Source organism: Trichosurus vulpecula, chromosome 6, assembly GCF_011100635.1.
Source record: "Trichosurus vulpecula isolate mTriVul1 chromosome 6, mTriVul1.pri, whole genome shotgun sequence".
NCBI classification, from domain to species: domain Eukaryota; kingdom Metazoa; phylum Chordata; class Mammalia; order Diprotodontia; family Phalangeridae; genus Trichosurus; species Trichosurus vulpecula.
The window spans coordinates 229,088,972-229,116,621 of NC_050578.1; the positions used below are offsets into that span (position 1 = coordinate 229,088,972).

The following is a 27,650-nucleotide window of genomic DNA, read 5'->3' on the forward strand; positions in this document are numbered from 1 at the left end:
CCTTAAAACAGTTGTAAAATTATAATTTTTTAGAAAGGAAAGTTAAATATATGGCTTATCCTTAGTTCAATTTTACTTTAAATTTATTGTTACTATAGGAATTACCTTTTCACTTAAATTGATTAGGAACAGATGTGAAATATATTTTTCTTTAAAAAAAAGTGTTGTTTGACAGCACAAATTTGAATTTCCAAGTAAAATATAATGTGCAAAAAAAAAGGAAGCAGTAATTTCTGGAATAGGACTAATATCTTAAGGGTTTATGTTATTCATTGATTATATTTAAACATATATTTCTAGTATTTCTTGAGCACCTAGGTATCTAGTTCTATGGTGCTGAGGGCCACACAAAAGTCAAATAATATCTTGTGTCCCCAATGGGATTATAAGCTTCTTCAATGGGATCCAAACTACGGATGAAAAAATAACAGGGAAAAAGTGTATATGATTAATGACCAGAATGTGTGATACAGACAATAAAGAGATCATTGTGATCAAAAGTGGCTGATCTCAGTTCTTCCTTGTAGCCTGTGAAATAAACATACCTACGATGAGAATCCTAATTCCACCCTCAGACCCAGGACAGATTTCATTTTATATAGCCTTTAGCCAGGGTTTGGTTGTGCCCGAACTTTCAGATCATCTGTAAAGGTGTTAAGTTTGAGGGTTCTTTGCCCCATGAGTGATTATGGTTTGAGTATAAGATTGATATCTTCCACAGATGAAATTGATAGATTACCAGGACTGCCAAGCCAGTGCTATTCCCTGGTCTTTCCCTTAGAATAGTACAAGGTAAAATCTCTACAGTTAAGTCCCGTCTGCTGATTACTAATCTGTGGGTGCCAGGATGTGAGTTAGTAGGAAGTTAGGAATTGTGATTCTGGATTAAGTGGTCGAGGGGAGACCTGCCCCTATTCAGCACTGATTTACAAGTAGAAGAGAATATTTGGGCTCTTTACAAACTCCTAATTGAAACTCTTACATAAATTAATATTTGCATTTCTCTTTGTGGCTAACTTTGACATATAGCTATTTCAGATAGCTAAAGTACTAAACATCTATTGAATGTGTGTGTCTGTCTCTATATATCTGTAGATACAGATATACATACACATACATATATACATATATATAGTTGTTGCTGAAGAACTTCAGAGCTATATGCTTTATTGTTGTTGTTATTTTCCTAGTAAAATAAGCCACAATGTAGAAGGTAATTCCAAATAGTCCAGAGCAAGCAATCAAGACTGTTTTCACCAGTTTCCCAACAAAATAATATCCTTCTGGTTTTTATGAAACCATTTTTCATGTTCCCTTTTATCTTGGAGTTACTGGAATTTGATAAACCATCTTATTATTTTGACTTTGGACATTTGCATAGTTGAACTTTATGTTGATAAGTAAAATACCTTGGCTCAGTCTTTTGGTTTTACCAGTTAGTTGTCCTGTTTGTTTGCCTTCTTAGTAGATACTCATTTAGCTCAGTAGACTTTAATAGTGGAGAGATATGGGGGATACTTGCTTTTGGAGAAGGGAAAAATCACCTGTTTCTAAGTGGAATTCTCTGAAAGTAGTATCTTCCATTGATCCACAGATGATGATGGTGATGATGGTGGTGATGACAGCCGTAGTGGTGGTAGTGGTGGTAGTTCATTGGGAATTGGCAATCACAGCTATGAAGCAGTATGTAAGCAGGTTTACACACATGCGCTAATAGGGCTTGCGGAAGGGAACCTAAAACTTATTAGACTTTGCTAGTATCTCCTGAGGGAAATTGCAGCAGGCGATACTACCCAAGATAGGGGTTCTAAGGAGGATACTACCTTCAAAGAACTCTAGTTAGAGGTAAGTGATTTCCCATTGTTTTATGAAGTTTGAAACTAGAATTTAGTGTTTTGAATTAGCATGACTTGTCACTACATAGTGTCTAAAGTTAGGGTTATATCACTGCTTGCCATTGTGTACTTTTCCAGTATTATGCACATTTAAGAATGCAATTTCTTAAATGTAAATTAAAGAATCTTTGCAGAGTATTATAAAACTTTCTTTAAAATACTGAAAATAATTTCTACCTTCAATTTGAATTATACTATGCAATATTGCTTAGTTTCCTGGTTTCATTAGTGAAATTTGATGCATCTGTTTCATTATGTGTTATCCACTTTCCTTAATAAATGTGTATGTTTATAGCAAAATATGACCTATATCATTTAAATTGATAGATATTTTAAATAATCTGGCCTTGTAAGGTATTTCAGGTTTTGACATAAATCCAAGATATTCTAAGTAATTCACTTCAGAGGTCCTCCACCTGAATGCAAATTGAAGGTTAAAATATAAATTGATTTGGCATTCCCCTAATTTATCAGTATAATATCTGCAAGTCTTCATTCTCTTTCAGTGTTATCATGGCATTAGTGAACTTGTTATAAATAAAAAAATCTTAAAGCAACTATTATTTCAAAACTCTTAAATACTTTTTCTGGGGTTCCAACTATCATATTTATGTAATTGTTTTTCTTAAAAACACTTTCTTGTTCTAGGTTACTTTTTCTTTGAAACACTGAGGAGATTAATTTAGCAGATTTTTCCAAGAATATTCTGATATTTTTCCTCTAATGTAATTGATTTCAAAGAAGTGAAATGGTAGAAGGATTATTAGATTAGACAGTGTTTCCTTTCACCTTGTCTTTTGTATAATTTCATCAGCATAAACTAACAAAAACAATTAATATTAATCTTATATTAGCTGTATAAAATAAATTTAATTATAGTAAATTATATAGTAAAACTTTATAGTAAAAAATTACAGAAATGGAAATTTGTCACCTGCTAAACATTGTAGTGTAGGTACTAAGTTCATTTCAAATTATACTTTTTCCTCTTTACAGTTGAGCCTATCTTTTTAACAAAATTATGACTTTCATAATATATGTATCCATCCATATTTGCTTATAAATAAATTTGAACAATTAATTACAATTATTAGGCAATAATAATTAAACTGAATGGCATATATAAAACCTGAAAGGTTGGATTTCTTATTTTTAATTGTGAGAATACCTTACTACAAATTAAGAAACAAAATTCAGTGTGATAGAATTGTCTGTTATTTAGTGGTTAAAATTTAGAACATACTTGACGTGGTATTGCACAGCATATATATCTAAATCAAGTTAAATTTAATCTTTGTGAATTTGATTCAGCAACCATTAAGTGTTTACTGTGTGCAAGGCTATCCACTAAAATCTTTTATGTTTCATCACTGCCTGGTGGTAAACCTGTGTTCTTAAAAGCCAGGCCAATTTAACACAAACTGACAGGTTCAGCCAAGCTGGAAAGACTTTAAGTATGATCCCAGTGATGGCTGTCTGTTTGCCCAAGAATCAGCCTAGCCAAGTCAGAGAAAACCAGTTACTCTTGAAGATCATCTGCTGAGTTATAAAGCATTTGTGATCTTTGTCCACATCAATTGAATTATAATTCTTTGAAGTAGTAAAGTCTCTTTAGGCACTGGGGTAGACAGTGGGGATTCAGAGGTAAAAATAAAATAAAATAGTTCTTGTTTTCAAGGAGCTTACATTTTACTGTTAAATAATCAGATTGCTCTATAGCAGTGTGAAAAAAACAAATTATATGAGAAAGTGGGATTTTTTTCATCCCTAAATTAACTTGTGTTCCTTTATGTTTTCTACATTTTTTTCAATGGAGAATTGGTAACATAGGAAATTTCATTAGTGCCTATGAGCTTAACACTGATAGGTGCTGTGGAGGGTATAAAAATTGACACCATCCATCCTCTAAATATAGTAGTCCATTTATTCATTTACATGTGATTAAACGATTGGTTCATTTGGTTAGACAGTGGTATTGATGAGGTTATGGTTTCAAATTATCCCTTCCTGACAGAGAACTTTGCTTAAAGAAAAACTTTGTTCTACAAATATATCACCAAGCTTAACTAGTCTCTTTGTAAAAGCATGCTTTTTTACTGCTAGTCAACTGAAGGCCAATGAAGAGAGTAGATGTCTCAGCACAAAACCATGTGGAAACTCTACCTGGAAGTCAAAATCTGTGTCTTTTGAATACTCTTCTCCTTTACCTTTGCCTTTCCTTAATTCCTCATTCCCTCAAAGTTCAACTGAAATACCATATCCTACATGCCATTGTGCCTCTCCCCCAAAATAAGATTATATTTATTTTTGTATAATCACATGTGTACATGCTATCTTTTATAAAATATAAGCTCCTTGATGGCAGGAACTTTTTTATTATTTTTTCTGTCTGTCTGTAGTAGATAGTATAGTGCTTGACACGTAATTGGTGCTTAATAAATTTGCTGGTTGGTTAGTTAATTAGAAAGATTACGTTCATTATTATAACATGTTATAACAATATGACTTTTAAAAAATATGACTATCTAAGACACTAGTTTGTCCTAAGACTAGCTGGTAAAATGATTCATGTTAAATTTTGCTTTTTTTTTTTATTAGAAAAATTATCCATCATCCATATAAATTTGTTGCTATTATATTTTTTGTCAAAAAATAAAATGATAATTTCAAGTATGTTGAATAATAAATGTAATAAAACATTGACCCTGCACACTGAATAACAGTAAATATCTAGGACAGTAATATTCAGAGAAGATGATATGCCTTGGACAAATCACTTACCTGTATCTGTCTTTTTTTCCTATAAAATAGGGATAGCCAATGCTCTCTTTTCTGTGGATGGGGAAGTATGGAGATTCTAACTTTACATTTCTCCCCTAACCTCTGAGTGGGCTTTGAGAATACCCAATTCTAAAAAGGTGCTGGTATTCTTGGCTCATTCTACAAACATTATGAGGAAAAAAGCCCTACGGTACGATTCTATTTTTTCTGCCAAAAGAAAGGAAAGTAATCAAAAATAGTGATATCTATCAATGCAAAACTTTGTCAGAAGCTTAGCACATGATTTTTTTGAATTTTATAAGCACAACTAAATATGTAAAGTTGAAGAAATCAGAAGAAAGCAATTATTACTCTAGGCCTTTGGTAAGCAGTGAAATCCTTAATGATAATAGTGAAGCATTGTTCATAATATTTCATTCAGTATTTGACAGTCCATAGGGACATCACTTTTATTTTAATACATAAAATATATTCTGGTACGGTCCTTTGTTGACTTGCACATCACACTAAGTCTACATAAATTTACATTACCACTTTTGTCCATCATTTACATCATTTATTTGTTGGTTGGATGAATGAATGAATATAAACTTTTACTATACTTTGTAATTGTGACTAGCTTCTAAATGATTTTACTTGTTTCCAGAAGTTTCTGGTTTAAACTTAATCCAGTACTATTTGTTGGAGAATATGTAGTATAGAAAACTAGATAATTAACAGAAGTTGAATGAGTGCCTCTAGTACATTTTATGATACCCTAAAATAGCATGAAGTACCATTACCATTACTAGTCATTATAACTTTTACTTTCTCAGTGATGTTTATAGTTTACCATAGGTAATAAAATACTTAGGCAAGATTTGAAGAATCTAGTGGGCAATTGCCTTGTATTTCATACCAATTAAGTACCTCTGGAGTTCACTTTTAGTGTATCAGGCTTGCTGTTAAGTAGTCTTCACATGCAAAAAGTTTTAGAAGAAATACAAGTGTTTTGCGTATTCAGATTTTTGTTACTCTGTTTTGAAAGCAATAATTTGGCACCTTATGCAGTTGATAAATAGCTGTCATTGGTCAACAGTAGGCCCTATTGAAAGACTACTATTTTTCCAAAGCTCCTTCTTATTTATAAATTATTTGGGAATTATCTTTCTTCTTTACGTAAGTGATAACTAATTTTGCTTCTTTCAGTAGTCTTTTATATAGAATTTGGCATTCTTTTCAATCTTGAAAAATGCTTTAGGGGAAATAATTTGAAGAAAGTCTCTTCTGACTATTAGTAGAACTCTTGACTGTGGGGAAAAAGCAGGGGCTGTAAAAGAAGACAAAACAAAACAAGAAAACCTGCAAACGTGTGTTTTGTTATTTGTTCTTAGTGCTTCCCTGTGTTCTGAGAAAGAAATGGAGGGAGAAGGGATGAATTTGGAGGCCTTTTGAATACCTTCTCATATCCTTGATCTCTTCCCAAAGTGGGATCCATCAAACAACAACATTTAGATAGTAATCTTATAAGCTGTGTGCCAGCCATTTTGCAATTGGTGAGTCTATTCTGCCAGACCACACCCCCTTTTATTCTGCTTTTGAGGAACAACTTTTTCCATATCAAGAGAAATTACTTTGAAGATAACATGTTTGTATTAGTGACCCAATTTTCTTTAAATTGATATCTCATTAATATGCATTTATCCATTGGTATTTCTGCTTTAATACTACTGGGGAACAGATGACTTCAGATGGACTTTGAGGTTAGATTAAAGTATTATTAAGTTCTTACTAGCTCTGCCAGGTAGAAATTATGAAACCAAGCTCACTTTTTGTGTTAAATGGGCTGTGTCTTTTAGAAAACTGGAAAAACTCATTAGTGTTGAGAATTAACTCAAAAGTGGTCTGCTTTTTTCTTAAGGATGCAAAATTGAGAAAAGAAAACCTGTTACTTCTATTGATTGAGAAGCAGTCTAGTAATAAGTTTTAAATAATGGAAGCTCTTGTGATAAGTTTTTAAAATATCTCACATGCATTGAGAATAGTACACAACTGATACTGTTTCAGTTTTTACTAGTATATGTAGTTACGGACAAAAGGGTTGGATTTAATACTGAAAGTCTATCTTTGGATATCTCATTGTATAGGTAATGTGCATCAGTAAGAGGTATTTAATTATCCAAGAAGAATGAGGATGGGAGTGTGTGTGTATGTGTATCTGTCTATCTATATACATACAGATATACACATATACATACAGATATGTATAAAATATAGCCACATCCTTCCCTTTCTTCTGAATTTATTGTGCATAAGTTGAAATACTGAATGAGTTACTAGTGTTTACAGAGAAAAAGATATAACCTTTTTAAAATCGAGGGAATGAGGACGGCGGTTGGTAAGTTAGCAAAATACCACATTGTGTAATGAGTTATACAAAAATTTATTCCAGAGAAATTACTAAATGTGATGTGCAAAATAACAGGGACATTTTTTAAAAATAGGAAAGCAGATGAGACCTTGTGGATATTTCTGATGCTGAATGAAATATGATGCTAGCTCAGTGTATGACCACTTACCTCTAGGTAGAAAAGTTATCCTTCCTTACCATTTCCTAATACTTTTCTTTGTGCCTCTCAGGTTTCTAAGTTTTTGGTCATCCTACTTTTACAAATCTTTAGTAATTGTGATATCTGTTCAGGCCCTAGTCATTAACATATTTCTTTAAAGTAACAACTGTAAAAGAATATATTTCTTTCACTAGGAAGAAGCATTACATGCATTTATACAGCCAGAGATCCTTGATGGCCCCAATCAGTACTTTTGTGAGCGGTGTAAGAAGAAGTGTGATGCACGGAAGGTAAACACCACTTGTTCAGTTTGATCATATAGATTCCTTGAAACAACATTCAATTTTCAACAGTGGTTTTCTTTTAGGGCCTTCGTTTTTTGCATTTCCCGTATCTGCTGACCCTACAGTTGAAAAGGTTTGACTTTGATTACACCACCATGCACAGGATTAAATTAAATGACCGGATGACTTTCCCAGAAGAGCTAGATATGAGTACATTTATTGATGTCGAAGATGAGGTAAATATAATTTTTTGCAGTATTCTATTTTAAATTTGACATGTCTTTTAAATTTCTCTATATTTGTGAGCAGCCTAGGAATTAGAGTATGCCACTTACTATCACAGAACTTCATCCCTTGATGGACATTTTTTGCTTCCCTTAATTTTTTTTTTAGATGCCAGGGTCTGCAGAGAATATTTAACTTTATGAGAGGTTTTTCTGCCCACCCTAAATTGTGAACACTTTGCTATTTAAATTAAATTAATATGTTTTTGGAAATAAAATAAGTTCTAACATTTTGGAGTTCACTGATTAAAGAGTAGGACATTGGTGAATGAAATGAATGAATGAGCATTTGTTAAGTGGCTGTTATGGTATCAGGCACTGTGCTAAGTCCTGGGTATCCAAAGACAAAAAATGATATCTAGGCTTTGCCCTCAAGGAATTTATGTTCCCAGTTTGGTAGCTACTGAACTATCCAGGGTAAAGTTGGGAGGCTCACAAATATGTAGGGGGCAGAGTTGTCAAACACACAGTGTGCATTGTGGCCTGCAATGCTCCCAAGTATGGCCCAAACCAGATTAAATCCTTATGGATACTTAGTGGCTCCCATTTCTATTCGAAACAGTGTGTGTGTCCCCCGCCCCACCACCACTGGAAGGAAGCGTGCGTTTAAGGGAACTTGTTCTTCTTTGTAGTTGTCTCAGACTTACTTGGGAAGGAATGGGGGTGTCTGAAGGATTCCTTCCTGGAATTTCAGCCTTTGAATGAGTTAGGACAGATTTGTTGAAAGCAAGAACACATTGTTTGCTTCACTGCTTTAAAATGCAGAGTTCTTCAGAATTTGTCAGATTTTTCCACTTTCGAATCTTCTCTGTTTCCTTTTGTGGTGCTCCTGGTCTTCTCATGAAATGAATTAAAAATTCGAGAACCTAATTCTATTCTGGTGAAATGATTGTTCTTTCGTTACCGGAGACTTTTAATAGATTATAAATGTTGCTTAGTTGATTTGGCATTCCTTATAAGGATTTGATTTAAGTAAATAAAAGTCCACATATTTCCAAATGCAAAGCAGCTTCTTTGAGTGCAAAGAGATTGTTTTCTGGAACAGAAAATTACCCTTGATCTTGGCCCAGATATGACTTAAAACGGGCAGATGGTATCACAGTTTGTATTTCAGTGCATTTCATTAATGGGAACGTGCCCTGCATTCCTGCACACTGCACTCCATCATGGCCTTCTTACCCCACGCGGTGAGCATACTTGTGTGGGCTCTTCCATAGCCTCCACCTCACATGCCGACAGCCCTTCTCTGGGCCATGCTGCTCCTGGAAGTACACCTGAGCTGCCCTCTGCCATCCTGCATTCCCACCGTGGGATTGACTGCTTTCTTGTCCACTCTTGCGCTTCCTTGTTGCTCTCCCTGACCCTGCATTGTCAAGGTAGATCATCCCTTGGAATGAGTTGGTATCTGTTGGATCCGTGGCAGCTTCTCTGTTCTCTAAGTTAACTACAACTTGAGTATCTCACAGTGCATTGTGTTCCAAGATTCAAAACCGCAAAGAGTTAAAAAGTTCTCTTTGGAAGGACATTCATGTTGGTAATATGGGTCTTTATGATAGGAAGCAACTTGGGATGATTAAATGGACTGCCCAATTTCCCCAATGCATTCTGTCCTATCTTTCTTCTTCAGTTCTGGACCCAACTCATTATCCATCTGTAGGGCTCGTCCCAAATATCTGTACTTTTGTACCACCTCAGTTGATTGGCCATCCAAACTGCGTGTCAAATAGCATTTTTCATCCATTTAATTTTTTCCTGTGTAGTTTGTTAGAATAATTATGGGTCTCCTTAAGGAGGCATTGTGATGTTCTGGAGTTTGGTGCAGTCATCACAGTAATATCTGTAAACAGAATGATCTGAAGCATCTTGCCAGCTGTAGGGAATCCTTCCATTTAGATGTGGAGCAAGAAATCCTCCATGACAGTGGAGAATATGCTTTTATCAAGCATCTGTTTCCCAGTTTTATGGTTGCCAAACAGAATTATCCCTATGGTTGCATTTGACAAGAAACACTATGTGATTTTAACATATATATGATAACTACTTAGAGGAGAGCCTTTAAGGCTACATTTTGTTCTGCCAAGTCAACTGCTATTTTTAGCCAACAATAAATAGGCAGTGAGATTTAATGAAATGTAAAATATATTGTGAAACTTAAAGCACTATATATAAATGTCAGTTATAAATTAGATAGGGTCTGATGTAAATAATAGTTTATAAAAGCCTACCTGTTCCCTTCTCATATTTTCATCAAAAATAACTGATATAATATGTAGCTTATTCTCAGAAAAATTTTATGAAAGTGAGAAGGTAGGTATATGGACTGTCCTTGTACTCTGAATTGATTCTTTTGGGGTCTTAATATGTAGTGTGATTTTTTTTCCCCTTAATTCTTCTATATCTTCTCTCTCTGAGATATATTATAAAGCAATCCCTTGATGTTTTCAAGATTGTATCATCTTCAGCGTGGATTTCTTTCTTTGTACATAGTCTGATACACTCTTATCAAACCTGTTCCAGGGGAGCTAAAGGGATCTGTTTTTCTTAATTTTTTTTTTTCAGTTTGACCGTAGTGGCTGTTTCCCCATACTGTGGTAGACTCCTTCACTTAAAGGATGGCTAAATGTTACAGTAAATTTTTAAAAGCAGTGAAGAAATTTCAAGCCTATCTTCATTTTCAGTGAAAAACAAAACATTCTGTCTGGTCTGTTCAGAAATGGACACACGGGACATTGACAGGCAGAGTTTGAGTTGACAGACTCCACAACCTTAAGAGTCAGCTGTCTCACACCAGCTCTTGACATTTCCCTTTGATCTCCCTCAGGCCTCTCAGAAACAGCTAGGAGATTCTCTAAGTCCTTGCTTGAAGTTTCTTTGGGTAGATTAGTGTGTGTTGTTGACAACCCCTTCGTAGTGCTGTGGGAAAAGTATCAGCTATGGGGTTGATCACAGAATTTGAATTTAAGGTATGGCTTTGCCACATACCACCTGCATGCCCTTGGGCCTAGTTTTATCTACCCAGTGAGGTTTGAACTCATTACCTTCAAAGTTGCTTTCAGCCCAAATGTGATTGTTCCTCTGCCATTGATGATGAAAACAGGTTATTATCAAAACAGACTTCATTACATTTTAGAGTTTTCTTGGAATGTTATAAGTTGAGTCACACTTGCATTTATTTAGACCTTTTTTGATTCCACTATTTTATAAGGCAATGCTTACTGTAAACTTTCACCATGTTACTGAAGAATTTTTAAAATGGCTCTGATTCACTGGTTCTGATCTCTAAGTGGCTGAGAGATAATGTTTGTCATCTAAGGTGATCTGGGGGCTTTTTAAAAGCCTTGTCTGTTTGGCATTTGCTGCCTTTTGGTTAAACTTTTTGCAGCAAATAGTGGTACAACGCTTGTCTTTTTCCAATTTCCATTGATGGTTTCTTTGGATAGTTCAGAGTTTTTCCAGTTGTTTAGTGTCTTTTCATCTTTAGCTTTTCTCTTGATTTGGTGTTAATTTTAACCCTTTCGACTAGTCAGTGGCCTGATTGCCTCTATCATCTCATTTGTAAGTTGAGTTTCTTTTATCATTTAAAAAAATTGGGATTTTAATGGCAAGGCTATCTCTTTTTAAAAGACTTTTCAAAACTTTTTAAATTTGGCATTTATTAGGTTGAAATACTCGTCTTGAAATTTAATTGTTAATTTTTTCAAATGGATGTATTTGTATTGTATGTATTATCACTTCATGTGGCTCATAAATTTTAAGAAGACTTTTATTTGTTATGAAGAAGTCTCCTCAGACTGAGAGTTGTACCGACAGTGGAGCTGAAAATGAAGGCAGTTGTCACAGTGATCAGATGAGCAACGATTTCTCAAATGATGATGGGGTCGACGAAGGAATCTGCCTTGAAAGTAATAGTGGAACTGAAAAGATTACAAAACCTGGTCTTGAAAAGGTACCTTTTTCTCTGTGATATTGAACTGAAAATTCAGTCTCTGAAACTTAATTACTGGAGCTGCTGGGCATGGTGGTGCATGCCTATAATCCCTGCCACTAGGGCAGCTGAGCCTCATGGATAGCTTGAGCCTCAGAAGTTCTGAGCTACAGTTAGGATGGAGTCAATCAGATGTCCCCTCCCTGTCCAGGACCAATATGGACAGGCCCTGAGAGGAGGAGTTACCAAGCTAAGGAGTGGTAAATTGAACCAAGTCGGAAATGGAGCCAGGTCAAAGCCTCTGTCCCCATTAATAGTAGGAGGGCCACTGCACTGCACTTCCAGCATGGTAAGATGAAGAGACTCATTCCCAAAAAAAATTTTTTGGAGCTGTCATAAATGATACTGTTAAACCTTCTTTAAGTGAGTACCTCCTTGATTTATTAATATGGTCACACACAAATACTAAGAAAATATAACTATTTCAAAAGGGCTTCAGTTTAGGAGAATCAGATCTATATTAGGTAACATCTTATAAAATAACCCCAATAGTGTATCTGACTGTATTGAACTATTGAACAGAGGTATCCAAATAAAATGACTTTGCCAAGAGACAATAATAGTGACAGACTTAAGACCAGAACCCTGGAGAGGATGCCCAGAGTCACATTAAGTAAAGTTTTTTAATCCAGTAGAGCTTTGAGAGTAATTACTGTGAAAGGGATGATTGTGTAATACTTGGACAGTGACTTGTGCAGCTAAGGTAGCTCTTCCTAGTTCTACACCATGTTTAGCTTTGTAATACCCGGTGTAGTTTTTTGAAGGCAAATAAGTAGGGGAGATCATGCCTATGACAATAATTCACAGTTACACAAAAAGGTTTGTTTTAGCCACTTTAAATGCTGCAGCTCCTTTGAATCTTCAGACACATGTGCAGGGTTCTCTGCTCAGGGCTGAGGACACAAAGAGGAAAACACCCAGACTTGTTGCCCCGAATGAACCTGTAGTGTAATCTGGGGGTAAAGCACATACATCTTAAATTAATGCAAGTCTCTTCTGGACCTTTGGGTACCACTTCCTGATGCTTTTGCCTTTTTGATCATTCCTTTGATGGCTCCAGATGTCATCGCTTAATTGTGGGTGACCTTATCAGCTCCCGTAGATTCATTTGTCATCTCTATGCAGATGACTCCTTGATGTATATGTCTTTATTTTTCGCATTGTTCTTAAAAATTTTGAGTTCCAGATTCTCTCTTGCCCCTCCCCCACCCATTGAGAAGGCAAGCAATATAATATCAGTTATACCTGCGAAGTCATGCAAAACGTATTTCCATATTAGCCATGTTGCAAAAAATAAAAAGCAAGAAATATAAAGAAAGTGATAAAGCGATAAAGTTCTCTCTCTGGAGATAAATAACTTTTTTCACCATGGGTCTTTTGGAATTGTTTTAGATCGTTGTATAAGCCTTCCCAGGTTTTTCTGAAAACATCCTACTTGTCATTTCTTACAGCACAATCACATTCCATCACAATCATCTACCACAATTTGTTTAGCAGTGACCCAGTTGATGTGTATCCCCTCAGTTTCTGATTCTTTTCCACCATAAAAAGAAGCCGTATAAGTATTTTTGTACAAATAGGCCCTTTTCCCTTCTCTTTGATCTTTTTGGGATACAGACCTAATAGTGGCATTGCTGGGTCAAAGGGCATGTACAGTTTTAGAGCCCTTTGGACATAGTTCCTGATTGTTCTCCAGAATGGTTGGACCAGTTCACAACTCCAGCAGTAGTGCTTTAGTAATTTAGCTATTTTTCCACATTCCAAACCCTCCCCCCCCCCCCCCCCCCAGCATTTATCATTTTCCTTTTCTGTCTTGTTAACCAATCTGATGGGTGTGAGGTGGTATTACCTAAGAGTGGTTTTAATTTACATTTCTCTAATCAAGTAGTGACTTAGCACATTTTTTCATGTGACCATTGCTAGCTTTGATTTCTTCTCAAAACTACCTATTCATATCCTTGGACCATTTAACAACTGGGGAATGGCTCTTACTTTTATAATATTTGGGTCAGTTCCCTGTATATTTGAGAAATGAGAAACTTGTTATAATTTTTCCCCCAGATTCCTGCTTTCCTTCTAATTTTGACTCCATTGGTTTTGTTTGTGCAAAACCTTTTTCATTTAATATAATTAAAAGTATCCATTTTACTTCCCATTATCCTCTCTGTCTCTTGTTTGGTCATAAACTTTTCCTTTACCCAATAGATCTGACAGGTAAAATTCCCCATGTTCCACCAATCTGCTTATGATACCATCCTTTATGTCTAAACCATGTACTCATTTTGACCTTATCTCAGTACACCATGTGAGATGGTGGTCTGCCTAGTTTCTGCCAAACTGCCGTCCAGTCTTCCCAGCAGATTTTGTCAAATAGTGAGCTCTTGCCCCAAAGCTTGGATCTTTCCAGTTATCAGATACTAGATTGTATATGTCTATGTCTAGCCACAATCTTTCCTTATCTCCAACTATCTATTACATGTGGATTTGCCAGCTATCTATTACACATTTTAAACTAGATGTCCTATAAGCATGTCAGATTCAGTGTATCTGAAACAGAATTCCTTCTTTCCCCCAAAAACCCACCTGAACTTTCCTGTTTCTACCTGTTGAAATCTTTCTCCTCTCAGGCATAGTTGAAATGTATACCTCTTTCATTATAGTCTTACCACTGTCCCTTCTTCCCCTGCTCCATCCTGAGCTGTTGTCACTTTATCTGGAGCTCTCTTTCCCCTTACCTCACTTCAAATGATCTCTAACAGTTCTGTCTAGTTGTCAGTCTATGGCCCTGTGGCCTTTTATCATCTTTATTTGCTTCTTACTTATTTATATTTGTAAAGGAGAGTTGTCCCCTGTTACATTATAACATCTTTGAGGGCAATTATCATAATTTTCATCTCTATGTTCCCATTGCCTAACAAGGCAGCTGCGTACATAAGAAGAGCTTAGTAAATATTTGTTGAATTAAATTTGTCTTAAATTTGTGTTAAATACTCTACACAGGAGTGCATCATCCCAACTCTGTGGGAAGCCATGAGCTATGAGTATAGTACCTGTTTCCATTTACTAGATGTGCTTAAACTATGTGAAAGAAATGGAAATCCTAAAGTGGGATTTCAGTGATTCAGTGATCCCACAACAATTCAACAACCATTTATTAAGTACCTGTTTTTGTGGTGCCTACATTGTGTTAGGTACTAGATGCAGAGTTTAGTTAGGACCATGAGGGTGTGAACTATCTTTACAATGCATTTATCTTCATATTTTTCTCCCATAGTCATCAGAGAACCATTTTTAAGGGAAGTAAAAACTTTTAAGATTTTTTTATTGTCTTTTGTTTTTACATCTTCATTTAATATATCCCTCTCTTTACCCCTACCCATCCCCTATAACAAAGAATAAAAAAGAAATAAAAAGAGGCAAAAAAAACCATAGCTGAGCAAAACTAACCAACATATCAACTGAGTCTGGCAGTATATCTAATGCTCATACTCATAGCCTCTCAGTTCTGCAGAGCAGGGTGGGGTATGTTTTCCTCATCTTTTGTTTGGGAACCAAGCTAGTTAACTTTTTAAATTCCATTTCCACTATTAATAATCATTGTAGAGTATACCAAAAAAATTAGAAGAAAAGCAGATCATCTGTCTCTCACAGCTATAGGTAGGAGATGTCTTCTTAAACAAGAGAGAGGCAATTAACAAAAGATAACTTTGTTGATTTAAAACTGAAAACCTTCTAGGCAGACAGCATTAATGCATCCAAGATAAGAAGGAAGTAGTCAAATAGGAAAAAAAATCTTTGTGTCAGATTTCTCTGATAAGGTTTCAAGTATTCACAACCACATGAAACAGTGCTCCAAATCACTAACAAGAGAACTGCAAATCAAAATAACCCTGAGATTTCTTATGTAAAATGACAACACTCAGTTTTGGAGGAGTTGTGGAAGGATAGGCACACTAAGATATTGTTGGTAGAGCTGTGAAATGGTACAACCATTTTTTAAAGCAGTTTAGAATTATACAAATAAAGTGTCCAAAATATTCAGACCCTTTGAACCAGAGACTCCATGACTATGTTTATATTCCAGGGAAGCTGTCAATAAGAAGAAAGTCTTCATGTACACCAAAATATTTATAGCAGCATTTTTGTTATAGAAAATAACATATGAAACAAAATAGATTCCTATCCATTGGGGGATGACTGAACAAATTGTGGTACATGAATGTAATGGAATATTACTGTACTGTAAGAAATGATCTGTGTGATGAATACAGAGAACCATGGCAAGATCTGTGTGAGCTGATGCAGAGTGAAGTCAGCTGAGCCAAGAAAATGATATGCGCAGTAACTACACAGTGTAAATAGAAAGAACAACACCGCACCAAAAAATCAAAAGTGAATGTAACACAAGTATAACAATCAAGCAGAATTGTAATGAAGAGATATGAGAGGTGGGAGGTCCACAGGGGCTACACGTGGTATGGTTCGAACTTTTTAGTTGGTTGTGCTGATTTGTTTTTCTTCTCCTAAAAAAAATACTTTTGTTATATGAGATAACTCTCTGGGAGGGGGAAGGGAAGAAGTCCTTGGGGTAACTATGGTGATGTAAGAAACAGAAGACAATAATAAAAACTGATTTTTAAAAAATAGTCATTTTGTATATTGTTTCCTTCAGTTTGCCTTAGTTTGTATGTCTTCCTATTGCCCCTGTATTCTTCATTTTCTTTATAGTTTAAGGTACAGTAATGTTCAGTTACGTTCATGGAATTTTGTTCAGCCATTCCCAAATCTGTCAGCATCTGCTTCTTTCCCCTTTCATTACTACTATTGCCATAAAAATGTATTGTCATAAACATTTTGTTGTATAGAAGACCCTAGAGGGATCCCTTGGGCAAAGAATACAATGATGTTAGTTACTTTCTTAGCCTGATTTCACACTGTTGTCTTGAATGGTTAGACTGTTGCACAGCTTCACTGTCAGTGACTAATTTACATCAGTTCTTCCAACATTAAACTAGGCTCAACTTTTGTCCCCTTTACCAATTTGTTGGTTATGATTTGTAATCTGGGGCTGTTTTGGCTTAGGTTTCTCTTAACGATGGCAATTTCAATCAGCCTTTCACGGAGCTGCTCAGAGTTTTTCTTTCCCCATTAGGGAAGTTCTTGGTAGTATGTTTATTCTCCATACATCTTGAACATTAGACCTTTCTCTGAGATACTTGAGATTTTCCCCCTAATCAGCAGTTTCCCTTCTTGTCCTAATTGCATTGATTTTATTTGTACACGAACTTTACAATTCCTTTAATTGAAGTTATCTATTCTGTATTTTGCAAACACCTTTATCCTTGTTTGATTAAGAATTATTCCCCTAAACATAACCGAAAAGTACCTGATCTGGTTCTTAATTCTTTTATTTGAGAAAACCCCATAAAAATTATAACCATTGAGGAGTTTTTAACTGAGAAAGTAGTGTTGGAAGATCCAGATAGCAATTAATTTTGCTTATGAATGAATACAGGGTAATTCTGGGTAAATTATTATGGTGAGAATCTCAGATGCAATCACCGAATGTGATGACACCCAAATCTTGGTGTTCATAAAATAATATCACTTGTCTCCCTATTCTAGAAGAAGTAATAAAGATTTTATGTTAGTAATGTTAAGTTATTTCAGTTGTATCCAGTTCTGTGTGACCCCACTTGAGGTTTTCTTGTTAAAGATAACCAGAATGGTTTACGATTTCCTTCTCCAGCTCATTTTACAGATGAGGAAACTGAGGCAAACAAGGTTAAGTGATTTCCCCAGGGTCACACAGTAAGTGTCTGAAACCAGATTTGAACTCAGGTGTTCCTGACTCCTGGCCTGGCATTCAGTCCACTGCACCACCTAGCTGCCCTGAATTGTATTAGTAAAGAAGAATCTATTTTCTAGTCAGCAGTGTACATTCTTCTTGTTTGTTTTTGCTTGCTGTGGACCATGCGTAGATTTTTTGTACTCAGCAGCTTCTTAGTATGCATTATGATTAGAATGGAGGAAATAGATACTAAATTAAATTACACTGTGTAAAACAAACTCGAGATTTTGTTCCTAATTGTCTAGCAGTTTATAGATTCATATTATTTCCATCACTTTTGTTCTCCCATGTAGCATAGCCTGAGACCTCTAGTGGTCTTACTGTATGTGTATGTATTAAAGAGGGTGGAATAAAGGTAAAAGAGATTCTTATTTTCTCATCCTATGTTGCTGCTTTTCATTCTAGAATTCCTTGCTGTACGAACTCTTTTCCGTTATGGTTCATTCGGGAAGTGCAGCTGGTGGTCATTATTATGCGTGCATTAAGTCATTCAGTGATGAGCAGTGGTACAGCTTCAATGATCAGCACGTGAGTCGGGTAAGCAAATACTTAAAGATTTCTGCCCTAGCGAGAAACTGAGATTACGTCTGTTCATCTGCAAGCTATCGGGGGAAACGGGGGTGCAGCAAGGGGGACATGGAAGACTGAGTGGAGCTAGGTTTTCTTAATCCTCTTCTAGTTACATCTCACTCATTGGACAGCTGCTCAAATTCTTTTATTTTTCTCTTTACCTAGCCTTTTACAGTTGTTCCCTGGTCATCTAGAGCTAAAATTCAGTGGTAGGCATTGACTACTGATGACAATTTGCTTTATTGACTGTGTTTAGATATCACCTGAAGATGTTACAGAGACCTAAATTTAGGTCTAATAGATGTGAGTGGTTGTTGTAAGTGTATGTGTGTTCCCCTTCCTTTTCCTTTTCTTTTTCCTTTGGTGTGCTCACCTTGAAGTGCAGCCATTTCATTTGTTTAGTGACAATGTACAGTGTCAAACTAAAAATTTTACAGAATGAAGTACTGTGCTCTAACATTTCAGATAACCCAAGAGGACATTAAGAAGACCCATGGCGGATCTTCAGGAAGTCGAGGGTATTATTCTAGTGCCTTTGCCAGGTTAGTAACTTTCTGATTCTTGAAAGATGGGGCACAGGATCATCAACTAGATTTGTGCATTTGAATTTTTTGTCCTCACTTTCGTAGTACCATTAATGTACTTTAACTAGTGCTTTAATTACAATAAGTAGCTTTGGGAAACAAGCTTATTGAATAACAGAATGACTTATCAAGTGAAGCATTAGAATGATTTTCTCAAGTTTCACTCATTAATAGGACAGTTTAAGTGTGAACCTGTCTGAAAAAAGCCAAATGGCTCTTAATCATATGAAGTAGGGAAGAGTATTTTCTATAAATACTTTTGACAAAATGAAATTCGGTCACAGTTGACTTTTCTTTGTCTTCCTACCAGCTCCACAAATGCATATATGCTTATATATAGACTGAAGGATCCTTCCAGAAATGCAAGTAAGTGTGTTCAATTTGATTTTGTGAACATAATAATAATAATAATAGCATTTTCTTGCTAGTTATTTAGCACTGGATTAACATTTTTCAGTATTAAGTTAGTCAGCTTAATGCATATAGAAGAATTCTGCTATCTGGAGTTAGGTATTTATCCTTATATTCATATTTCTTGAACTAGAATTTGAAATATAGTCTTTGAATAGAGTATTTCTTGTAGAATAATTCTTGCCAAAATGGTGACTAAATTTGGAAGATAAGTTTTAGGGTATATTAAATAAACTAATGGTAGGTTACAACATTGTTCTTGAAATACATGCCTTGGAACTGTCTTATAGATGAAGCCACTTTATAATAAAGTCCCTTTAGTAACAAAATTACCTTAAATATGAACCAAGATGAGCTCACTCACTCCCTGTTGTTTTCTGCTCTGTAGAAGAACAATTAACAATAACATTTCTATTTAAAAGAATTTTAAAAGTAGACGTCGTAAGGTATTGGTGCCATGGAGAGAGGCCCAGTTCATTCACATCCTGTTTTTGTGGCTTGTGACCAGTCTGACTTTGATCAAGTCGCTAGACCTCTCTAGAGGCTCAGTTTCTTCGTCTGTGAAATGGAGAGGTCAGCCTCAGTGGCTTCTGACATTCCTTCCAACTCCAACTCCAGGGTCTTCCTGAATCCCGATTTTATAGATGAAGAAGCAGACCCTTTTCTGCTCTAGGTCACACAGCCGTTCAAGTGGCAGAGTTGGGACAAGCCTTTTCACTCTCTTCACTGGTTGCTAAACCTGACATGTCCCGTCTGCCGTTGTTCATCTTCCCAGTACACCCCCTGCAATCGAACAGTGCTCAGAAAAGAGTTTCATTTTGACACTGGTTCATGAACTTGGGTAGACTACGAAAAGCATAAATTAAAACTGTCTGTTTATGGTCTCTCAGCAGACATTTTTTGTTGCTGTTGTTGTTTATAAGTGTTTTCGTTATGCTATTTTATTTTAGTTAAAAGGTCCTCAGAAATTAATGTCTTTTATGTGGGGTTTTTCCTCTCCATTGTTTAGCAAACACTATTTATGCAAAGTATTGCACACTGAGGGAGATTCAAAAATAATTAAGCCATATACCTTGTACTCATGCACCTTAAATTCTAAGCCAGGGACTATGATACACAAATCTACAGCTATCCAATAGAATGCCAGAGAATGTGATTTTGTTGTTGTTTTGATTTGATTTGATTAGTTTTACATGAAGAGAAATTTTGATATTATTGAGGAGGGACAAAAATTGAGGCATCATATTTCAAATTTTATAAAACTCTTATCTTCCCCAGCCAGGAAGTAACTAAAGTTGTCCCCCTTTTAACAAGGAAAATAATAGTTTTAAAAAGATAATTTTACTTTCCGTGGAGGAAAAATAAAACATTTTAAAATCGTGTTCTTTGTACTATAACTATTTTGAAGTCAGTTAGTACTGACCAGGGAAAGTATAGGACTTCATTATAACTTAGAAGATTTTATTTTTTTTTATTTTATTTTTTTATTTTTAGTTTACAGTACTCGGTTCTACATAATTTTGAGTTCCAGATTTTCTTCCCTTCCTCCCCCCCTCCCTCCCCAAGATGGCATGGAATCCCACGTATAACTTCACATTGAATTAATTTACATACTAGTCAAGTTGTGGAGAAGAATTATGACCAATGGAATCATGAGAAAGAAGAAATAGAACCAAAAAAAAAAAACGAAAACAAAAGAGAGGAAAAAAAGGGGGAGAAAAAGGCGAGCATGAAGTATGCCTCAATCTGCATTCATACTTCATAGTTCTTTCTCTGGATGTAGATAGCATTCTCCATCATGAGTCCTTTGGAGTTGTCTTTGCACATTGTGTTGCTGAGAAGAGCAAAGTCTGTCAGGATTAGTCCTCACAGAATCCATATATCTGTGGTTATGTATAGTGTTCTCCTGGCTCTGCTCCGCTCACTCAGCATTATGTTGTGTAGGTTTTTCCAGGTTGTTATGAAGTCCATATCATCCCCATTTCTTACAGCACAATAGTATTCCATTGCCTTCATATACCACAGCTTGTTCAGCCATTCCCCAATTGATGGGCATCTCTTTGATTTCCAATACTTAGCTACCACAAAAAAAGCCACTATAAATATTTTTGTACATATGGGTCCTTTTCCCGCTTGTGTGATCTCTTTGGGATACAACCCTAGAAGTAGTATTGCTGGGTCAAAGGGTATGAACATTTTTATAGCCCTTTGGGCACAGTTCCAAATTGCTCTCTGAAATAGCTGGATCAGTTCGCAACTCCACCAGCAATGTAACAGTGTTGTAATTTTCCCATGTCCTCTCCAGCATTTATCATTTTCCTGTTTTGTTATTTTGTTATTTTAGCCAATCTGACAGGAGAGATGTGGTTTTGATTTGCATTTCTCTAATCAGTAGTGATTTCGAGCATTTTTTCATAAGCTTATAGATATCTTTAATTTCTTCCTCTGAAAACTGTCTGTTCATATCCTTTGACCATTTCTCAATTGGGGAATGACTTGTATTCCTATATATTTGGTTCAGTTCCTTGTATATTTTAGAAATGAGGCCTTTATCAGCGACACTAGTTGTAAAAGATTTTCTCCCAATTTTCTGCTTCCCTCCTAATCTTTGATACATTGGCTTTTTTTGTACAAAAACGTTTCAATTTAACATAATCAAATTTATCCATTTTGCATTTTGTAATGCTCTCTATTTCTTGTTGGGTCATGAATTCTTTTCTTTTCCATAAACCTGATAGGTAAACTATTCCTTGCTGTCCCAAATTGCTTATAGTTTCAGCCTTTATTCCTAAATCATGAACTCATTTTGACTTTATTTTAGTGTATGGTGTAAGATATTGGTCTATGCCTGGTTTCTGCCCTACCATTTTCCAATTTTCCCAGCAGTTTTTGTGAAATAGTGAATTCTTAGCCCAGAAGCTAAGTACCTATCCTGTTCCACTGATCTACAACTCTGTTTCTTAGCCAGTACCAGGTAGTTTTGATGACTGCTGCTCTATGGTACAGTTTAATATCTGGTATGGCTAGGCCACCTTCTCTAGCATTTCTTTTCATTAATACCCTAGATATTCTAGACCTCTTGTTCTTCCAGATGAATTTTGTTATTATTTTATCCAGCTCTGTAAAATAATTTTTCGGTAGTTCAACTGGTATGACACTGAATAGATAGATTAATTTAGGTAAAATTGTCATTTTTATTATATTAGCTCGGCCTAACCATGAGCAACTGATATTTTTCCATTTATTTAGATCTGACTTTATTACATGGAAAGTGTTTCATAATTACGTTCATATAGGCCCTGGGTTTGTCTTGGCAGATAAACTCCCAAATATAGTGTCTACAGTAACTTTGAATGGAATTTCTCTTTCTATCTCTTGCTGTTGGGCTTTGTTAGTAATGTATAGGAATGCTGAGGATTTATGTGGGTTTATTTTATATCCTGAAACTTTGCTAAAGTTGTTTATTATTTCAAGTAGTTTTTTACTTGAATGTCTAGGATTCTCTAAGTAAATCATCATATCATCTGCAAAAAGTGATAATTTAGCTTCTTCTTTGCCTATTCTAATTCCTTCAATTTCTTTTTCTTCTCTTATTGCTACAGCTAATGTTTCTAGCACCAAATTGAATAGTAGGGGTGATAATGGACATCCTTATTTCACCCCTGATCTTATTGGGAATGCATCTAGTTTATCCCCATTACAAATAATGCTTGTTGATGGTTTTAGGTAGATGCTATTTATAATATTAAGGAAGGCTCCATTTATTCCTATGCTTTCTAGTGTTTTTAATAGGAATGGGTGTTGTATTTTGTCAGAGGCTTTTTCTGCGTCTATTGAGATGATCATATGGTTTCTGCTAGTTTTGTTGTTGATATGGTCAATTATGCTAATCGTTTTCCTAATATTGAACCAGCCTTGCGTTCCTGGAATAAATCCTACCTGGTCATAGTGTATTATTCTGGTGATAAGTTGCTGCAATCTTTTTGCCAATATTTTATTTAAAATTTTTGCAACAATATTCATTAGGGAAATTGGTCTATAATTTTCTTTCTCTGTTTTGACTCTACCTGATTTGGGTATTAGTACCATATTTGTGTCATAAAAAGAATTTGGTAGGACTCCTTCTTCACCTATTTTCCCAAATAGTCTACAAAGTACAGGAATTAATTGTTCTTTAAATGTTTGATAGAATTTACATGTAAAACCATCTGGCCCTGGAGATTTTTTCCTAGAGAGTTCATTGATGGCTTGCTCAATTTCTTTTTCTGAGATGGGGTTATTTAGAAATTTTACTTCCTTTTCTGTTAACCTGGGCAATTTATGTTTTTGTAGATATTCATCCATATCTCTAAGGTTGTCAAATTTATGGGCTTACAATTGGGCAAAATAATTCCTAATTATTGTTTTGGGTTCCTCTTCATTAGAGGTGAACTCACCCTTTTCATTTTTGATACAGGTAATTTGATTTTCTTCTTTTTTTTAATCAAATTGACCAAAGGTTTATCAGTTTTATTGGTTTTTTCATAAAACCAGCTCTTTGTTTTATTTATTAATTCAGTAGTTTTCTTGGTTTCAATTTATTAATCTCTCCTTTGATTTTCAGTATTTCTAATTTGGTATTTAATTGGGGATTTTCAATTTGTTCTTTTTCTAGCTTTTTCAGTTGTATGCCCAAATCATTGATCTCCTTTTTTCCTATTTTATTCATGTAAGCATTTAGAGATATAAAACTTCCCCTAAGAACTGCTTTTGCTGCAACCCATAAGTTTTGGTATGTTGTCTCATTATTGTCAGTCTCTTGAATGAAGTTATTAATTGTTTCTCTGATTTGTTCTTTGGCCCACTCATTCTTTAGAATTAGATTATTTAGTTTCCAATTAATTTTTAGCTTACTTTTCCATGGTTCTTTGTTACAAATAATTTTTATTGCATCGTGATCTGAAAAGTATGCTTTGACTACTGCCTTTCTGCACTGGATTGTGAGGTTTTTATGCCCTAGTACATGGTCAGTTTTTGAGTATGTGCCATGTACCACTGAGAAGAAAGTATATTCCTTTTTATCCCCATTCAGTTTTCTCCAGAGGTCTATCATATCTGCCTTTTCCAAAATTCTGTTCACTTCCTTAACTTCTTTCTTATTTATTTTGAGGTTAGATTTACCAAGTTCAGAATTCAGAAAAGGGAAGGTTAAGGTCTCCCAGTCTATTTCTTCCTGTAACTCCCTTAACCTCTCCTCTAAGAATTTGTATGCCATACCACTTGGTGCATAAATGTTAAACAATGATATTGCTTCATTGTTTATGGTGCCTTGTAGCAGGATGTAATGTCCTTCCTTTTCTCTTTTAATTAAATCTATCTTTACTTTTGCTTTGTCTGAGATTAGGATTGCTACACCTGCTTTTTTTACTTTAGCTGAGGTGCAATATATTTTACTCCAGCCTTTTACCTTTACCCTGTGTGTATCCCCCTGTTTCAAATGTGTTTCTTGTAAACAGCATATTGTAGGATTGTGGTTTTTAATCCATTCTGCTATCTGCTTCTGTTTTATGGCAGAGTTCATCCCATTCACATTCACAGTTGTTTTCTATCTGTGTCTTTTTCTCCATCCTATTTCCCCCTGTTTATGCTTTTATTTCTCCCTTTCCCCTTCTACTCCTCAACAAAGTTTTGCTTTTGACTGCTGCCTTCCTCAGTTTACCCTCCCTCTTTATTCCCCTCCCTTGTCTTACCGTTTCCCACTTTCTACTTCTCCCCTCCCTTCTGACCACCCCCCTCCCTTTATTCCCCTTTCCCCTCCTACTTCCTGTAGGACAAGTTAGATTTCTATACTTATCAGGGTATGTTATTCCCTTCTTGAACCAGATCACATGACAGTAAAGATCAAATGCTACTCTTCTCCCTCCCTTCTTTCCCTCTACTAAAATGTGTTTTTGTGCCTTTTCATTTGGTGTAATTTATCCTTTTTTACTACCTCCCTACCTCTTCTCTCAAAGCCCTTTCTTTACATCTCTTAATTATGTTTTTTATCTTTATATCAGTTATTTTATACAGACATTAATAGTCTATGTGTATCCTTTTCAATTGTCATAATAGCTGTACTATTCTCAAGATTGACATATGTATACATATAAAACATACATAAGATGATGTAATTATATATAAAGATGAAATAATTTGCCCTTATTGATTAATAAGGTTTGTAGGGGTTTTTCCCCGTTTACCTTTTTATGTCTCTCTTAAGTTTTGTATTTGGAGATCAAATTTTCCATTGAGTTCTGGCCTTTTCATCAGGAAGGTCTGGAATTCCCTTATTTCGTAGAATGAATGTCCATCTCCTGCCTGAAAAATTATGCTTAATTTTGCTGCGTAGTTGATCCTTGGTTGTAGTCCCAGCTCCTTTGCCCTTTGGAATATCATATTCCTATTTCTCCTGTCTTTTAATGTTGAAGCTTAAAGATCCTGCGTGATCCTGACTGTAGTTCCACGATATTTGAATTGTTTCTTTTTGGCTGCTTGCAGTATTTTCTCCTTGACTTTGTAATTCTGAAATTTGGCTATAATATTTCTTGGTGTTTTCAGTTTGGGATCTCTTTCAGGGGGTGATCGGTGAATTCTTTCAATGACTATTTTGCCCTCTGGTTCTAGGACCTCTGGGCAGTTATCTTTGATAATTTCTTCAAAGATTCTGTCAAGGCTCTTTTTTTCATCGTGGATTTCTGGCAGACCAATAACTCTTAAATTGTCTCTCCTGGATCTATTTTCCAGGTCGGTTGTTTTCCCAGTCAGATATTTCACATTTTTTTCTATTTTTTCATTCTTTACATTTTGTTTTACTACTTCTTGATGCCTCATTAGCTTCCACTTGCTCAACTCTAATTTTTAATGAGTTACTGCCTTCATTTTGCTGTTGAGACTCCTTTTCCAGTTGGTTGATTTTACCTCTCAGGGTGGCATTTTCTCTATTTAGATTCTGAATCTCCGTAGCCATTTCGCCAATCTTATTCTTTACGGACTTGATTTCGTCAGTGGATTTTTTTTCCATTTTTTCTTTTACCTCCCTAATTTGTTTTTTAAAATCCTCCTTTAGCTTTTCCAGTAATGCTTTTTGGGCTTGAGATCAGTTCACACTACCTTTTGAGGTATCAGATGTGGGTATAGTGTCATTGCTATCTTCTTCCAAATTGGTATTTTGATCATGCCTGTCTCCATAAAAAGAATCAATGGTCCTCAGTTTTTTTTGTGTTCTTCATATTGGTTAGCCTTTTCCTGGCTTTACAGTAAATTTCTGCCTTTGGGGCTCAGGGCTCTCTGTCCCAGCTTTCTTATTCTGGGAATTGTGAGTCTAGTTGTTGGCTTTGTGGATTATAGCCTTCGGTTTCCTGAGGTGTGGGGGAGGGGTCTGGCTGCCTGAGGTCTGTTCCCCTAGGGTTGCTCTCCAGCACTGTTGCTCTTCAGCAATGGTCTCAGCTCTTTGTTGTTTGAGCTGGTATCTGTCACTTCCCCTGGGGGAGCAAGAGTACGTCTGGGCTCCTGGTGTTGACCCCTGCTGGCTCTGCCTCTCTAGGACTCAGGAACTCCTGCTACTTGGCCACTGAAGCCCCACTAATGTCTCCTCTGTTCCAATGGTTTTTTTTTTCCTGAAGAATTCTCTGGTGGGGAGGGGAGGGATTAGAGTCATTTACCTGGCCATTATGTCTCCCGGAAGATCAAGAAGCCACGTTTTGTACCTTTGGGCTGCATGTCTCAGGAGTTGATGTCTCACGGCCGGTGGCGTTGCGCTGCCTCTCGTCGCTTCCACAGACTGCTGTCCTGTGTTGGGAAGCCTGGGGATCTCCGCTGGTTTTGGGCGCCCGGCTTTCTCCCAGCCTGTGTCCCATGTGGGTTTTCCGGCCAGCCGCTTCCACTTTGGTCTGGAGCACCTCCACACGCCAAGCGCTCTCTAAGCCTACAGATTCGTTCCTTCAGCCTTTCAGACTCTCCCGGCTTGGAAGTTTCCCCACTCAGACTGCTTGCTGCTTCTAACTCTCAAATCTGCTCAAATTCAGTTTTTTATAGGAATCTGACAGAACTTGCGAGAGAGCTCCAGTAAGACGCTGTTTTCATGCGGCCATCTTGGCTCTGCGCCCCCTTAGAAGATTTTCTTATCTGTGAATCTATCAGCTACCTCTTTTCATGCTAGGAGCAGAATAGCCAGATCTGTGATTCCCAATCAAGTCTGCTCTGCCTCTTGACCAGGAAATGGAAAGATGGTACTTTTTTAGAAGTGGGACTGGAGGGTAAGCCTAAAAGACTATGGGATCATTAGTAAAAATTAACTCTAATAGATCCCAGGCTACCTTGTTCTATAAATAGCCCAGCCACTATCTTAGCAATTATTGACAATCTTCCAAGACGATACCTGGTGGAGGTAACCAAAGGGTGGGACAGAAGGAAGAACCAGAAGAGGGGTAATCAGA

General features: G+C 36.0%; 1 protein-coding gene across 3 annotated transcripts in view; it reads left to right on the plus strand.

The window, feature by feature from the left end:
• Positions 1-27,650, plus strand: part of USP47 (ubiquitin specific peptidase 47) — a 102,899-nt gene that overhangs the window by 52,210 nt on the left and 23,039 nt on the right. For all 3 annotated transcript variants that reach the window (XM_036762291.1, XM_036762293.1, XM_036762294.1), the window contains 6 exons: positions 7,420-7,515; positions 7,593-7,745; positions 11,572-11,739; positions 18,035-18,166; positions 18,665-18,741; positions 19,094-19,149. In XM_036762291.1, the coding sequence (XP_036618186.1) occupies positions 7,420-7,515; positions 7,593-7,745; positions 11,572-11,739; positions 18,035-18,166; positions 18,665-18,741; positions 19,094-19,149 (682 nt within the window). The remainder of the gene's footprint in view (positions 1-7,419; positions 7,516-7,592; positions 7,746-11,571; positions 11,740-18,034; positions 18,167-18,664; positions 18,742-19,093; positions 19,150-27,650) is intronic.